This window comes from Onychostoma macrolepis, chromosome 19, assembly GCF_012432095.1.
Source record: "Onychostoma macrolepis isolate SWU-2019 chromosome 19, ASM1243209v1, whole genome shotgun sequence".
NCBI lineage: Eukaryota > Metazoa > Chordata > Actinopteri > Cypriniformes > Cyprinidae > Onychostoma > Onychostoma macrolepis.
In genome coordinates this window covers 21,572,239-21,590,293 of record NC_081173.1, presented here as the reverse complement: position 1 = coordinate 21,590,293, position 18,055 = coordinate 21,572,239, and the positions used below count along the sequence as shown (strand labels likewise).

Below are 18,055 nucleotides of genomic sequence, written 5' to 3'. Positions count from 1 at the left end.
GTGCATTAAAATCGTTTTATGCACAGCTAACCATGCATTATTAAATGGACCGCAGTCAAAAATATACGATTTTTTTCAAACTGTGGATTGAGGGTTCACTGTAATTTAAAAAGTTTTTGAATTAGTTACAATATAAATACTTTATATCTATTTGTATGCATGTTTTTACGCCATTCAACACCACACCTCTAAAAGAGCCAACAAAGCATATTTATTGTGCATATTTTGGTACTGAAATGTAAATGCACCGTAGAAATGTGAGTAGCATGGGTAAATTGAATACATATACTTGCAAGAAAAACAATCTGTTGTTGTCATTGATACTTTGCGGAAGAATATATCATGTTAGGTCTGATTGTCAAGAACAAACAACAAAAAACAATATGTGGTATTTCTGAGATCCCAGTACAGAAAAATACAAATTAAAGTGCATACATTACCTAACAACCTACAGACAGGATACAATGTACAGGCAGTAAAAACCCCTGTATGAAAATCTCATTATATGCTGAGAAACATGCATTATATTTATAATTAGAGAGGACAAATACATATAAAAGTATTCCTGCTTGATAAACACTTTAAGGCACAGTGCAGTAAACCATCAGGTCATAGAGGCAGTTATAGTGTAACATATATTCAGCTGTTCAAAGGCAGTTTGAGAGAGCGTAGCCTAATCTGAAACCATTATCTTGCCTTGAAAAATTGCTAGAATAATATTGGATGGTTGACAAATGCCAGTCCAGTCAATCTCTGGTCACAAAGTTGCTACCAAATGTGACCGTAAAGGGAATAGGATTGCTATACTTCCCTTATGGCTTTTGTTTGATTAATTCCAGCTCACTCCAAATAAATAATTCTATTCTATTCTATTCTATTCATAAAAATTCCAGTTAACAAGTACATATCATACCTGATATTACAAAAGCTATAAACATGGAATGGCTATTCAGACATAAGCACAGACATCTGCTGTCAAATGATGAACAAAACAACAATTTGGCATAAGCTTAAGGCAAATCAATAAGGCCATTCGGGCTTACAAACAGGTCAAGGCTTCAAAATGATATTCAAACAAACGTCTCCCCAATGGCAATCAGTCATTAATGTTTTCTTCTTCATAGGGAACAGATCCTTCATTTAACCACACGTATTTGTGCCATTGGATGATGAAATGTAACAAACACAAATAGACAAAAGTGAGCTTTCAGACGTGCACACCTGCACTCACAAATGCATGCATCCAAAGCAAAAAAAAACAAAAAAAAACCTTTAGGTTATAATTTAGATTTGTGCATGCGTCAACTGTACGTCTGGTTTTTGGCCTGCAAAGTTACTGATTTGTGACCAGACTCAAATGTTCTTTTTAGAAATATACATGGTTGTGTACAGAGAAAAGACGTCAAACTGCACTTACGGTAATAATTTAAAAAGCTACATGGAGTACAAGAGAGTATATAGGAAAGCAAAAGAGACACAACTTGGTCCACAACAGCACACGCTCCATCTCGGCAGGATGTGCTGATAAATTCTGAAATGAAGTGCACTTGTTTTTTCTGTGCTTTTAGGCTGGTTTTCAGTCCCCCCCACCCCGTGGAAATAAAACAAGCAAGGTTCAGTGAGTTCTGATGGCCTCATATGAAGTGGAACTCAGAGTGCATAAGGTTTGTTTGTTGAATTGGCGTTATCAGAGTCAGGTCTTGCTGATTCGGATCTTCTGTCAGAAATTTGGTATGCTGAAGAGTTCATGATTGCAGTGATCTTCTCAGAGGGACCTTCTCAGAGGGCTGCTATGCGTGGCTATGAACAGAGATGCTGGAGAGATCGTTCCTGATGATTTCGTTAACTGTGAAAACAAGTGGAAATCATGTTACTTTTAGGCTACACCCAAAACAAACAATTCATCTGCAGTAGACATTGTATCACCACAGGAAAATATTGCTAAATGCACTTTTACAATGTTTAAACTGTTGTCACTGAGACATTTATTATATGTGGATGATTTATATGGATGATGTATTGCTTATCCTGCACTAAAATGTTCTATGTTGCAGATACAGATGTTTTGCAACACATTGAATACAGGTGTCTCATCAACATACACTAATCAAATCAAATCACCTTTATTTATATAGCGCTTTTACAATACAGATTGTGTCAAAGCACTTAACAGTATCAAATTGGAGGATAGAGTATCAGTAATGTATAATGATAAGATTAAACACTACCATTCATATGTTTTTAAAAAAGTATCTCGTGTCTCTTATGCTCACCGAGGCTGCATTTATTTGATCAAAAATACAGTAAAAACAATAATATTATGAACAATTGTTACAATTTAAAATACCTGTTTTCTATTTTAATATATTTTAAAATCAAATTTATTCCTGTAATTGCAAAGCTGAATTTTCAGCAGCCAGTATTCCAGTCTTCATGAAATCATTCTATTATGCTTATTAGCTGCTCAAGAAAAAGATTCTTAGTAATATCAATGTTGAAAATAGTTGTGGAAATGGTAATACTTTTTTTTCAGGTTTCTTTCATAAATAAAAAGTTGAAAAGAACAGCATTTATTTGAAATAGAAATCTTTTGTAGCATTATAAATGTTTGTAATGTCAATTTTAATCATTTCTATTTAATTTCTATTTAAATATTTAATTTCAAATGTCCTATTATAAAATTCCACATGTATAGTGTCTACAACCCTGAACAGTCAAAATAACTAACATGAATAAAGGTAAATCAAATTTCTCTGAGTGGCTTCCCCGAGACTGAGAAGATCTCATGCCCTCTTACGGAGGTCCCTGCAACTCCAGCTGTCTGCTGTCTTCCTGCCCTCTATCTGTCATTGCCTTTTCCCACACACTAGGACCCTGGCTCCTTCTGTCAGCTGTGTTCTTTGGCCCGAGCATGGGAAGTGACTTAGCATGGCTTCAGGCTATACAAACAGCCTGGCACTCACTTGCTGTGTGATAGCAGGGGAAACCGGATGAGGCTGCCTCTTAAAGTTAGCATGTTAGCATATTAGCGGCAGACGTATTATCTTACTCTCAGTCCCATAGGGAGCATTGTATGACCAACACACAGCACATTACCCCTTCCCTAAATGTCTGTATTTCAGTTTTCGAGCCTTCAGCGGTTTATTGCAAAACATTTGAGCCTTTTAGCTCTGAGAAGAGTGATTCGCTTTCACGTTTCTTTGCTAACGGCTCTCAAACCTCTGAGGGACGTAGATAGGCAACCGTATCGGTTGCTCTATCTGTTTCAAAACAGCACATTCCTCTTCCCTTACGATCACAGCACAGACCGCTTTAGCTGGCTTTTGAATTCTTTAGCATGGACGTAAGCACCTGCAGGAAGCATTTGATAACTATTAGACAAGCTGTGTGTGTTTTTCTCATTTGTGGTGAGGAATATCATCCTCTAAGTAGAATTCTGCATTTTTCGATTGGCATCAAATATTTTAGAGTCGTAGTTTCCTTGACCGCAAATTTAATGGCAGTCTATACATAAATAACTGGTTCTGTGTTCGCTTATATTAGTGCCAATGAATTGGCATATTTTTGGTCATTTTGAGATCATTAGAACTGAAAGTCTTGTGTCAGTTACAAAATCTAACAGCGAACATATCCTTTTTTCCAGGCCTAATTTTTGTGAAAGTGTTTTTCATTTAAAAAAAAGAAAAAGTAATTTATGCCTCGTTTGCCATTCTTAAATTGAATTATTTACAACATATCAGCATTATTGCCATCTTGTATTCTAGATATTTGAATTTTGTATAGAAAATACACTATGTTTATGAAAAACGTCTCGTGCTCACCAAGACTGCATTTATTTGATCAAAAATACAATTAGAATAATAATGTAATTTATTTCTGTGATTGCAAAGCTGAATTTTCAGCACCAGTCTTCAGTGTCACATGATCCTTCAGAAATCATTCGGATATGCTGATTTGCTGCTCAAGAAACATTTCTTCTTATTATCAGTGTTGAAATCTGCTCTGCTCATAATATTTTGTGGAAACTGTGATCCACTGATGAATTCAAAAGATATATTGGAAAACCCATTTTGGTTGACCACTAGTTTGTTTCACAAGTACTTATACGACCTTTAAAAAAAAATCACGTAAGCTTTAAAATCCCAAAAATCTAAAGGCTGTGACACAAAAAGAGAGAGTGAGCTCGAGCAGACACATGTGGGCTGAAGGCGGTGGATTTCCTCCCCTCAAGTGTCGCTCCCGGCCAAGACCAGGAAGCCTGCTGAGGAATTCCCTGCAAATGAACCATGGCCTTCACGCTCCCACTGCAAAACTGCCTAAGGGACGGAGAAGTCGTCCGGAATGCTGACGTTCCCTCTAAACAATGAATCCAAATCTGTCTTTCATCTCCTCATGAGGCGCGGCGCACCCAGCCTACCTGACCTCGGCCTGACACGGCCTCTTCCCAGGCTCCTGGTTTCACTTTTTCTCCTGGATCATTTTCCAAAGACTAAAAGAACTATTACTCGGAAACACCTTACACCATCAACAACATCCCTAAGAAAAATTGGGAACAGTCAGCTGACAAAACATTGAAAACTGCACTTAAATTTACCCCAAAATACCAGAACGCGAACCACTGATATACTTCGAGTCGGAGGAATATTTTTCACAGCCTTACAAATATTAAAATCCCTTAAGATTTCATATTCACTTGGGCATAAGTCCATATGATACGCTACTGCCAGTAGCGTTCTGATTGAGTAGCACTAATATGTGAACAGGAAATGAATCAATAAGATTGGTTGAATTATGGGGAGAAACTCACACATGGACGTGCCACACAAACACCACTCCATGCTGAAACAATTAGGGACCTTTGACAGCTGGGAGTAAATTATGCCAATACGTCTTCTTGAAAAATTTGGCGAGCGTTGACAACTGCCATGGGAGTTTGGACATTAAAATGCAGGTCTCTTGAATCACTAGGTTCCCAACTGTCAAAACAAAGGAGGTTGGGAAGAAATACCTGCACGACTGCGCACATGCAATAAAATTTTATTCGCATGATTTATGGTCAGCTGGACATTAGAGAAAGCATCTTTTCGAGTCTAAAAGACTACTGAATGAGCTGAAGGGACAGACACTTTGTAGTGGAAAAAGATCTAAGAATAAAAATGTAAACCCAAAGCACTACAAACCAAATAAATATTGAATGCACAATAAAATTTCAAACACAAATCACTACATAATCACTAAATCACACAAACATCATTAATTGGTAAGATTTTTTTTTACAGTAAAAAGTAATATTGTGAAATATTACAAAATTTTAAAATAACTATTTTCTATATTATTATATTTTAAAATGTAAATTATTGCTGACACCAAACCTTTGAACGGTATATATTCCTCAAATTTGACAGTAACTGTCATGTTCTATAAGCATAAAATCAAGCAACCTTCTCTTTAGATGCACTGTATATTTCAGTGCTGAATGAATCAGCATTTTTAAATGAATAAACAAGAGAACAATCCTACCTGGCCTCATGGCATTTACGTACCTGGGTGCACTTTTTAGCGTGGCATGAAATACGTTCCAATAAGTACATATCACTGCAGTTTCCAAATGAACACTTTCACACAAATTTACAGAGTTGTGATTAATAAAGCGTAATTTTCGCACAATTACTTGAAGAATATCATGCTATGACTTCAAAACAATATTAATATGCTGGGAGATTTGAAAACTGATGCTTTTGAACGTTAGCATCGCAAACATCCAGACTTGGGTGACGAGAAGCACCGGCTCGAATCCCGTGTAACTACGGTTCGACAAAGCAGTTAAAATCTGCGTAAAAGGAAGTTCAAATGGTACAGTTGCATCAGCTAATACAATTTAACACTATCGGGTAGGTTTAGGGTTGGATTTGGTGTAGGGCATATTTCCAACACGATAGAGCATTAACCTTTAGCGACAGTCTCCGGATATTTGAATTCTGAACCACCGCAATATGTATCTGAAGCAACGTAATAAAAAAAAACAGCAATACGTACCAATATCTACGTAATAAAAACGTGCCAGGGTTTACATATTGAACCTGTGTTTTAGCGCCACTCAGTGGACATTTCTATTTGAAACTGCGGCAAAACGTGCAGCAAGGTACGTATTTTTATGAGACCAGGTTGGAACAATCATAAAGACAGCTGTGTCAGTGTAAACGAATCAGGGTTTTGGATGATTCAGTTGAATAAATGATTCAGTGATTCTTCAGTGACTCTTTCTGTTTGAATGAGTGAATCCCTACCGCTGATGCAGCCTGACAGTTTGTCTGGAACAAACACAGACAAGTGGAGTGATACAAACGGTGGGACGATATTCAGCCAATCAGAACTTAGGATAAAAGTAAACAGATAATATGTTGTTCTGTGATTATATTACTGGTAATACAACTATGTGAGAGCTGGTTAACTATGACCTATTGTGTCTTGGTCTAAATTCCCTTGCATCTACTAACACTTTCAGCATTTGCCACGTGTTTGAACTGAACCAGATTCATTGCAAGCAGCATAACTCTGACTATGTTCACAGTTCCCTTGAGGTTTCACCTTACACTGACCTGATCATCCAAATCCATTTGAACTGTGTGCCTCCTTGGCGTGAATAACAGGACACACAGCTTTCTTGTGAACTCGAGCTTAAGCTTAAGAGAGCATCCCACAAAGAAAGAGTTCAAAAAGAAACATGAACATATCCAAAGCAATCAAGATATTTGTGTTGAGCAGAGAGACTCTAGGCACTCTGTTATTTTAAGCCAAGATGACAACTTACATTTGAAGAGGTTTCGTCTTGTACAGAGTGCTCATGGTAAATAAAGACGGCCTCAGTAGGTGTTGACACATGCACTAACATTTTGAAAAGACCAAGGAAACTTTGATTGTTTTCAAGTCTCTGTTGGTCAACAATTTTGGTTTGGGGTTTTGGCTAAGGATAGCAGTTAATGACTCATGCACTGCGATGCTGCTTTTGTAGACTGTTGGCTTGAAAAGAAAACTGTTGGCAGTTGCCATAGGATACATCTCAATTTGCTGCCACATTTCGAATGAGGAGTCTAATGAAAGGGCTTCAACAAGTGATAAGTGACTGGATACACAATAATAGCTGAAACATGAGACACTGCTTAAGGCTTCATATCAAACTAACAAGCGTTTTTAACTACAGCCTGGTGCTGTTTGAATTGGCACCAAAGAATAGTCAAGACTTACCCTTCATAACCCGATAAGCTAAGCATGACTCAAAAGGTATTTCAGCACGTGATAAATGATTCAGAGCGAAGATGATGCATGGACAGAGTTTATAGAGTGTGGCAGAGATGGTGTTAATGATTCAATGCATTAGCCAGTTAAGTTTTTATTAGCCCTCTGCTTGGAAAAAGATATCTGAATGTTAGATGCCATTTTCAATTCAATAACACATCAAAAACGCTACACCATTTAGCACATTAAAAACAATAGCATCTCCAACAATTGAGCATGCTGCTAGCGAAGCCAAGACTATGGGTTCAGTTCCCAGGGAATGCATGAACCAGGGTTATTATTGTTAACTAAAACGATCAAAAAACATTTTTGTTAAATGAAATAAAACTGAAACAGAATAAAATATAAATATTAGATGTAAAGCTTAAAACTAAATGAAAATGAGAAATGTTGGTTTTGCAACTGAAATACGTGCAAGCTGAAGTACTAAAATTAGTAACTGGGCATAAAAAACTAAATAAAATAAATGAATCCTAAACAGTAATGTAAAATATACAAAGGATAATAGGACACAACAAAACGATTAAAAATATAACTAAAATTAAAATGAAAACTCATTATAAAAAAGTATAAAAAAGCTTATAAAAATAACAATTCTGTATGTAAATAAAGCTGAAATAACACTATTTGATAAAATGTATATAGCATTTTTCACTTGAATTCAACGTAAGTAACTTGGGATAAAAGCATGTGCCAAGTACATAAAGGTAAATGTCTGAACCAAAAAATTCCGCTCAGACCTACTTAGGAAAACATGGCATGAGCCATCCGGAGTCGATTCCATGTTCCATTCCATTCAATGATTCCCACATTTAAATAAAAAGCCCAGAATGCTTTATGATTACAGCCAATGACCATTTTAGTAACCAGCTGAACATTTTACATATTTTTCCGACTAAATTAAGAAATTAAGGCCATTAGTTCATTAACAAATAAATATGTTTTAGAATGTTTTGTATATATATATATATATATATATATATATGTATATATACACCATTTATTTTGACAAATGTACCTCTTGAACTTTGATATAAAGGTCTAGTATCTCTGGGATTGCTGTTGTGACTCTGACTGGGAAGTGAATATGTGGATGTGAGGTAACCCAAGAACCTGCTTCCTGCTGGACCAGGATAAGCGGCAGCTGGATCCGTGTGATAGAGACCGGAGACCTGGCCCGCTCTCTACCTTCAGGAAACAATGGGGGAACAAGGAACTACCGAACAATTATCCGACCAGCACTGTTAGGCTCATTAAGGGGTCCGCAAGCGCCAAAACTCCCAGAAGTCCTAATTGTTTTAATCAGCAGAAGACAAGAAAAACAGACCCTGTGTCAGGATCACAATCACACTGGGATTTTTCATCTACGCAATGACCAGCAACATAATTGAGTCACAAGGGTATATCTTCCTCAAAAACTACGTTAGCTTGACCAAGTACCAGACCACAAGATGTTGTTGGCCTTTTCTTCAATATTAACAAAATTACGATGCTGTTAGTCACAACTTGGAGGTGACTAACAACGTCTAGCCAATCTTGTCTACTCAAACACTTACGTAAGCACCCAACAAATTAGATTTTTTAAAGGGATAGTTAGTTCACCCAAAATACTGTCATCATTTACTTTTGTGAGTTTTATTTTGATCCATACATTGAAAGTCATTTGGGTCCTATTGGCTCCACAAATAGAATAAAGTCATTCATGTTTGGAACAGCATGAAAAACATCTTAATATTTCATAAACAGTGCTTTTCAGTTTTAATAACATTCCCACTATTTATAGTCAAATGAACAGTGTATACTAAATTCACCATGTTGCATAAATATATTTCACAAGTCCTGTACTTGCTCAATGCAGTGAATGTTCAAACTGCTCTCCACTCCTACATGCATTTCTTAACAGCCCCACAGGCTAAATTGGAAAGTTTGTTGTGGTTTCTTATGGGGAACCCAGCTCTTGGGTCACGTGGTGTGGAGCGTTTCCCGTAGTGACCCCCTCCTTTACTGCAGGATCTACTGCTTTGGCTCGGGCCGAGCTGGATCGCGCTTCCTGGCAGCGCTCAAGCCACAGGCTTGCGTCGGCAGCGGCCAAGTCAGTGTGCTTTATTGCAGTGAGGCCCCTCAAAGCTTACGGCTGGTGAAGGCCAGGAGCCAGGCTCTCAGCCAGCTTTTGTAAGAGTTTCCATGAGTAAAAGGGTTTGTAACCCCTCCTCAAGAAGCAAAGGAAAACAACAGAAGGAGCGTATCAGAGGAAACAGTGAGCAGTAAATGAAGACTGAAGTATTGGTTAAGCGGTTGGTGGTGAAGTTTGAAAGTACCTTCATCACACCCGACAAGCTTATTCAAGCATATTACAAGAACATCTTCAAATGATAATAAGACAGCTAAAGCATCAGAAAACCTGAATACTAGATACGCTGACAGCCGTGCATGACGGACAATGGTTTTGTGCCTGTAGAAAAGTGGCTCTGTTTCAAATCAAATTAATGAGAGTGGTTGACAAGCTCAGCGAATGCCACACCTGACAGAGTCCATCATAGCTGCAATCTACAAGAAATGCAATCTGAATTTATAATGACACGGGAAGCCGTGTTAGCGCTTGGTAAAACGTGTTATATTTTGCCAGGGGAGAAATGACAGGTAATAATTTTGACAAGCAAACCCATAAAAAATCCCGCTCTCACTCCATGCATAACTACTTGTCCATGTTTCCGTTTAGTTTGAGCGGTATGGACTATATTTCCACCGCTCAAATGTATGAAGACTTAAGCCTCGTCTGGAACTTAAGGAAACCACTATGGCATCTGTAATCCGCTATCTGACATCTTCTTTAAACTCCAAGAAAGGATCTTAGATTGCTAGCAGAATGATTCAAGACAATTTCCCTCATGAAATTAGCATATAAGAGTTTTACGTACTCAAAAGTGTTCTTAGGGCTGTAGAAACAAATGCCCATCATATGTTCGATAGTGTTGAAAAGCTGCAGGCTGAATGGTGTCCAGACTATTTGTGTATTCCCCTGATACAAACTTAATGACATTGTTGAAAAGTGACCTCCTGTTGGGCTTGAAGCACCATGTGATGTTTTAGCAGATCTTTTCATTACCAATAAGGTTTAGGTCTCTGCGAATACACTAGAGAGCCATTAGTCTCAGTGTCAGTACACCCACAAACCAGCCAGGGATCGCCTGATGCATATTACATACAAAACTGGACAGTGCTTTCTCAATTTGACAAGTTCTAATCTGAGTAGGCCTGGAAAAAGAAAGTTGTGTTTACAAGGTTAAAATATTCACTGGATTTGCCAAAGTTTGCCAGGTTAAGTAAGTATGCAAAGGGTGCTACTTGGGTATCCTGTTGAACTTACTGGTGCACTTTGGATAAGGGATATTCAATTTAATTCAAAAATAATGGTTCAAGGTACTCAAAAGTAGGATTTAAATGTAAAAAGTCTTTATAAGGTCATGGCTATAGAGATAAAAATTCAGATAATAAAAAAATAAAGATTTTTTTTTAAACTCTGTATACACGGAATAAACTACATTTTAAATATATATTAAAATAGTAAAGTTATTTTGAATTCTTACCACCCCCAAACTTTTGAACGGTAGCATATTTGTTCTCTATATTTGTTTGAATTTTGTCTGATGCGGATAATTCACTCCAAATGAAAACTGACAAACTGTAATTGGTTGCTTTATGTCATTCAAATAGCTCTGGGCCAGAATAAGCTACGATGTGGACTTTTTGCCATTTAGTCAAAGATCTGGCTACAACTAGAAAACCATTATCTATTAGCTTTTATGATTTAATAGACAGATCTGATATTAAAACTCTTCCATCTGTTGAACATTTCTTCCACAGATGCTTAAAATTTAACGCAAAAGTTGAAGGCAAACCGATGAAGTCATTCATTAACTTTCCAGTTAATTTAACTTGCGTTCTCAATATATTAAACATCATGGAACAGGGCCGCTGTCGTTGTGGCGGTACGGTTAGCGCTGCGTTGGATCTTAATTTTGTGAGGGAGCACTCAGGCAAAAACATCAAGCAATTAGAAACATCTGTTGGGCATTACATCACCAGACTACGATGCACACGGTCACTAAATTTCGCTGGAATATTGCGCTGTCACTTACCATCATCTAGGTACATTTGATCCAGTTCCTGTGGTTCCTGCTTGATGCTGACAGCCAGCATGGCGGGGGCGTCTCCCTCCTCCTGTAGGAGGGGGGAGGACCCACTCCTCACCGGTCCTTTGGTTATCTGAGCTGCTAATGCAGAGGCCTCGCTGGTGGCCTGTGATTGGGTCAGACTGTGGCTGGGAGTGAAGGGGAGTTCTGGTGCGGAGTTTGGGGTGGAAGGATGGGACCCTGGAGAGGATGCGGCGCTTCCTGTTGGGTAGAGGATGGATTGCGGGTAGCGTCCGGGTGTGGGTTGGATGGTGGAGACGTGTGGGACCGTTGGAGACTGGGGGCCTAGGTTCGATCCTGCTGATAGGCACTTAGAGGAGAGGTGAGGTGGGGAAAGATCCTGTAGTTTGGGGCTGGTGCTGGGGGAGGACGAGCAGGACAGGGAGGTGGGTTTTGCCACCAGTCTCTGAGGGCTGGATGCGAAGGAGCCCGTGACACAAGGCCTTAGTTCTGAGGGCATCATGGGGGTCATCGCTGGGGGGCTATAGTAGGGCTTCGGATGCAGCGCCAACCCGACGGGATGGAGCGGCGCACATACCTGGGGGAGGTCGTAGTCGTCGTGCGGCTCTGTTTTTATGGTTGGAACTGGGGAGGCGAAGGGCAAAAGAGAGCAAAGAGAAAGATCAGATGAAGAAAACCGGGGAAAGGAGAAAAACGAATAAACACACGTTCCGGGTTCATGTGACTTTATGCGAGCTAGCGCGAGTGAGTGGGTTTGTGGCTAGGATACCCACAGTGAAACAAACATTCTCATCAATGAGACTATGTGTCTGAGGCTACGCGCTCCCGCCCAACTGAAAATATTTAAAGAAAGAGGGAAAAAAGGGATGAATCATCACCACAAGAGCCTTCCAGCTGCTTTCGAAAATAAAAGGGCTATTTTTTTTGGATCTGCCCCCAGTGCTAATACCATATAAGCGTGCATTATGAAATATTTTACTGCTACAGTAGCTTCACATCCATAGCTCTACCAAATACACCCCAAAAAAACCCTTCTCATCAAGAAGAAAAAGTTCAGCATTTTTCTCTGAGTAGAAGATTCAGAGTGTCATTTTAAGATAGGATCTCAGGTTTAAATGAGCCAAATTGCAACTGAGCTAAGAACTGGACTGAGACTAGATTAGAAACAGATCAGCAGATCGTACATACAGTATTGAGTGCATGGAGTTCAAACTAACAGTAAGGCTGCCCATTTTTGACATACACAGTAGCAAAAGAGACTGTGAATAGAAAAAAAAAAGAAAAATAGTATTGTGGCTTTTAGTTCATGCCTTTTAGTTTTGAGGTCATATATATGATATACTCTAGCAAATACAAAAGTAACTTTTAACAAGTCAAACCCCGAAATATTGACAATACATTTTTGTCCAATCAGATGTTCTAGAATGAGAATGTCCTTCCCCTTAATACAATTTGTAACTGACTAGCAAATTGCAAATCACGGCTGTGACGTAAATATAAGCCTATTGGCTACTTTTTATATATATATTAACTTCCTGTTTCTACAGGAAAATACACCATTGCAGAAAAGAAAACCTTTCTAAAGCAATTTCAAAAGGTCATTAATGTACTTCTGTTTTCATCATCCAATTATTGAAGGCATTGAAAAGATCGATAATGACATGACTACTTGTCTACAACTAAAAACTACCTCACTGTTGTTTCTTGGTGTATATGATTCTGGTGAACAGATGTTGAGCTACTGGGAAGAATTCATCTGTTGTTGACAAACTCTTCATCCTCATGATATTACATTTTTTCACCTTTTAACTTCTGGCTGCATTTCTCAACAGACTGTCAGCAGCAGTTTATTTTTCTTTGGCGATGAGACATCCCTCACACCAACATGCCTCCTCAGAAACCCTAAAGTTTTATTTTGCATTCTGTCAGCAATACAGAGAAAAAGGGGAACTCTCTGTGCCGCCCAGACCAACCACAAGTTTAAAATAGAGCCTAGACACCTATTTTAAGCCCAGAAAGGGGAAATGAGGCTTCTAGCACATGAGTATAGAGGCATGCAGATATCTGTCACTCCGCCTCATGTTTAACCTCAAAAGCCAGATGATTCAGATTTTTAACACCAACCATGGAACGGAAGCTTATAGACTCATTACACTCATCAGAACCCAGATATTATTCTGTGTATATGAAATCAAATAAACAGACCTCATCATGATTCATAATAAACAGTGTTATCTTAAAATGTAATTTAAGACTAATATTATATATATATATATATATATATATATATATATATATATATATAAATATAAACAGGTGTCTACAACAGATCTGCAAGGGATCTGCCAATTAACATTTTTTGTAAAAAAAAAAAAAAAAAAAATTTGCACATTACACATTTTAAGTACATTAATTAAAATTTACAATATACATATGACTCCGCACATCATTAATGGTTATTAAAAAGATGCAATTCCAGTTCATTTAAATAATAATAATAATTTTTAATTTTAAATCAATAATTATCAATTTAATTTTTTAAATTTATTATTTACTTTAATTAATAATTAAAATATTAGTTATTTAGAAAAACAATAAAAATTAAAATATATATTTTAGGGGTCCTTGGCAATGACCTTACGACTGCCCTATAAAAGGAGCTAATGTTTAATTGTTCCACCCACATTAAATGTATAACGTACAAGTATAATTTGATGTACATGTATTTAATTCTGCACAACAATAATAATTAAAAAAGTAAGATCCACTAACAGATGCATTAAAAAAAATTAATTACATTTTTTTATTATTTTAGGGGTCCTTTGCTTTGGCCTAAAGACCTCTGGCATAAAAGACAATTATTCATAAAATATGCTGGACAGATACAATGCATAATCTTTAGAACATCCAGTCTAAAAAAAGACAGTACTGCAGTGTGAGTGGGACAGCCTGCAGTTGCAGTGCCCACACTTCAGGAGACAGGGTTGGGACAAGCTGGGTCTGACTCAAGCCTTTGAACCACCCACTGGTTACGCACACTGGGCCTGAGGGAATTAGCAGTGGTTAGGTCTTTTCAGATGTCAAGTCATTTTTTTTTAATTTCACCTGGCAACCAGTCTGGATTTGAATAATAGCATTCACATACTGGACCCCACCCTGTCACTGCCCTTCCACTGCTCCCGGAGCAGGTATGGAAAAGAACAAATTTTATGGAAATGATTTTAACAAAGAAAAAAACTAGCCACAATTCCATCCACTAAAAAAGGCTTCAGAATTTCTTCTGAATTAATTCAGTCACAGATTAGAAATAAAGAAGTGTGTATGAATTAAAGCAGAAGGAGGTGATTTTTTTTACCGTTTGTGGACAGGTATGTGAAACGCTGGTACTGGCTTCTCTTCCGTTTGCCATTGCACACATAGAAATTCACTTGAACTGGGTTGGATATTCTTTGGTTCCGGTATGGTGGGACATCCACAAGCAAAGCCACCTGAAATTCAAAATATGAGCTGAAATTGAATCGGGTGAGCCAATGTCAAGTCAAGCCACCTTTATTTATATAGCTCTAACAAAAAAATAAAATAAAATAAAAATAAATAGCGTCATTAATTAGCTCTAGTCAGTTGATTCAGTTCAATAACTGTGTAAAGTTCATCAATTATGAAACAAGTTCAATTCAGCTCAACTGAAGACAGTTGTCATTATTCAGCGAGCGAGTTCAATGTTGATTCAATTCAGTTCAATAACAGTGTCGATATTGTAAAAATTTGACAATTATGAACAAATTCGATTAAACTGTAAAGTAGCTCTACCAAAGACAATAGTGTCATTTTCAGTTCAGTTCAATAACTGTGTAAAGTTGATCAATTATGAAACAAGATAAATCAGTGATAAGCAGCTGAACTGAAGACATTAGTGACATTATTCAACTCAAGTCAGTTCAGTGTTGATTCAACTCAGTTCAATATCAGTTTCAACGTTGCAAAATTTGTCAATTATGAACAAATTTGGTGCTATCAAGCACCTAGACAATATAGTGCCATTATTCATCTCAATTCAGTTCATGTTCTCATCCAGCAGTACTACTGCTGTCAAACTGATAAAATTAGGTAATATTAAATGTCTTTTGAAACCCAACTACGCAAGGAACCCAAAAGCCATTAGGTGACAGGAATAAGGCGGGAAAAAACCTTCAAACTTCATTAAGGGACAAACGGCCAAAATGTACAAATGTTGCTGTGCTGGGCTGGTCAGGATGCTCAAACAAACAGAACAATGTTTTTATAACACCTCAGAGCCATTGTGTGGGTCACTTCTAGTAGTCCTGGATATTAAGTGTGGAAAATAGAACAAATTTTTAACACAATCAGTTGGAAAAATTTAATCAGTCATTTTAATGAAAACAGTTTCTAGATACCAAAATCCTTAACAACACTGTCTCCGTTATTCAACCTCACACCATGCGCTCCATCCAACAGCCGCACACGCATCCAACGACTGTGGCTTTGTGAGCTCGGGGCAGATGAGGTTCAGACAAACCAAACTGCATGCAGCAGACAGTGTTATTTTTGCGCTTCTCACCCTGAATGAGAGAGTGTCCGGGGACTCCGTCCAGACAGTTTATTTCCCCTGCGCTTCTCCCCTCTCTGTCTCCAGACACCACTGAACTTTTGACCGCTGAGCCGTCTGCGATTATAACTACAGTATGAGAAAGGTGCTGGGAGTGTCAAACTGTCTATCTCCCCCCAATTTCTTTTCCTCCACCCTGAGATGAACCCTGTGTGGCTGAGAGGAGATTGATGGAGGTGCTGTACAGTAGCCAGAGAGGAAGTCATCAGTCTTCTTGCAGGTTTTAGAACCATGTGCAGGTGAGCTCCCGACTATTTATATTAGCACATCGTCTTAGCCGCAGAGCAAAGCCAGACCAAGCACAATGTGGTAGAGAGAATTTCATCCATTAGTCTGATCCGCAGCTGTGCTCAGGACCCTTGGCCCACAGCAAACTCCAACAAAATTCAGATTTACCTTAAAAGAATGTGTAAAAATGGCAACGACACACCCATGTACCTAAAAGTCCAACATGAACTATCTTTCACAACTCATTTTACTTTTGTAATGTGATGTGCTTCTGAGTGGAACAGCATATTCAATGAAAAAAATAAGGCGATTCAGGTCATTTGGCGGCCTCATCTTGGTTACGCCCAAAAGAAGCTATTTTGGTAATTGGCCTACAGTTCTTATCTACTTCACTTGAGAACGACTGAAATCTCCAAAGCTGTGACAAAGATGACATTTCATGTTACAAAACAGTAATAAAATCTTAAAGTGATTTCTTTATCTTAAATCATGCTGGTTCAGTTAATGCACATGTATTTTACTATATAAAAGTTTGAGCTCAGTAAGACTTCTTTTTTTTTAAGAAATTAACACTTTTATTCAACAAGGATGCATTGAAAAAGTGACTGTTCTTTTGAACTTTCTATTCATTAAAGGATCCTGAATAAAATATTACTGTTTCCACAAAAATATTAAACAGCATAACTGTTTTCAACATTGGTAATAATAAGAAATGTTTCTTGAGCAGCCAATCAGCATATTAGAATGAATTCTGGAGGACCATGCAACACTGAAGACTGGATTTTAATATACAATAAAAAAGAAAACTTATTTTAAACTGTAATAATTACATTTCACAATATTACCATTTTACTGTATATTTGATCACGCTGAATATACAGTGTTATTTAGGAGATCGGAAACAAAAGAAAAATAATTTAAAAAGGCCATTTTCCTTTATGATTTTTAAGAGCTTGCACCTAATCACCACCGACCGAATAGTCAAGCTCTGCATCTGCATACAGACACCACATTCTAGCAACACATTTCAAATGTTGGTGTTTATATGAATAAGTAATGTGACTTTAAAGAAGATCAAGCTTTATCTTCTGGATTTGCACATGAATGTGCCGATTGTGAAAAGACAAACATATCCCTTCCAAAACGTCCAAAAGGCCACTGACACAAGCCAGCTTACCAAACTAAAAGAGCCATATGGTTTAGACTGTGTGAGAAAATGGTTCACATTAAATAAATATACATATACACACACAGCAGGGCAGGGAGGGGCAGAAATCAAAGGCGTCCTTGTAAAAAACTGTCTAACACATTAATGCTCCATTCAAACAGATGGTCTCCATTCACTTGCTGAGCATTGAAACCAGGCGTGGAGGCTCTCATAAAGTTATGAACCAAGAGACACCAGACAAAGGCTAGCTTTCAGGGAGCTTTTGGCTCATGCACGGAAGAAACAAACATTAATTCATCCTAAAAAAAATATGTGACAGCCATAGAGCTCTCTTCATTTTATCATGAACACATGAGCTCAGACAGAAGCTAATAAAATTCTGCCGTAAATTTGAAGGAATTTTAGCTAGCTCATTTTCTGATAGCGGGACCCAAACTCGCATTTGAAAGTTCTGCCGAGAAGCAATTAAAGAGTCACTACGCAATTATACATTCGCTTTACGAGAATCTACAAATGAAATGGTAAATAGCTGGTGCTTTTGCCTTTGATTAAAACATTCTATCACATTTCAGAACTTTATTT

At 37.7% G+C, this 18,055-nt stretch overlaps 1 protein-coding gene across 2 annotated transcripts in view; it reads right to left on the bottom strand.

Annotated features, from left to right (window-relative positions):
* Positions 1-200: 200 nt before the first annotated feature.
* The window catches only part of nfatc1 (nuclear factor of activated T cells 1), a 60,238-nt gene continuing 42,383 nt past the window's right edge, over positions 201-18,055 (bottom strand). For both annotated transcript variants that reach the window (XM_058754193.1, XM_058754192.1), the window contains 3 exons: positions 14,806-14,938; positions 11,436-12,074; positions 201-1,846 (listed from right to left, as the gene is read on the bottom strand). In XM_058754193.1, the coding sequence (XP_058610176.1) occupies positions 1,791-1,846; positions 11,436-12,074; positions 14,806-14,938 (828 nt within the window). In that variant the 3' untranslated portion in view covers positions 201-1,790. The remainder of the gene's footprint in view (positions 1,847-11,435; positions 12,075-14,805; positions 14,939-18,055) is intronic.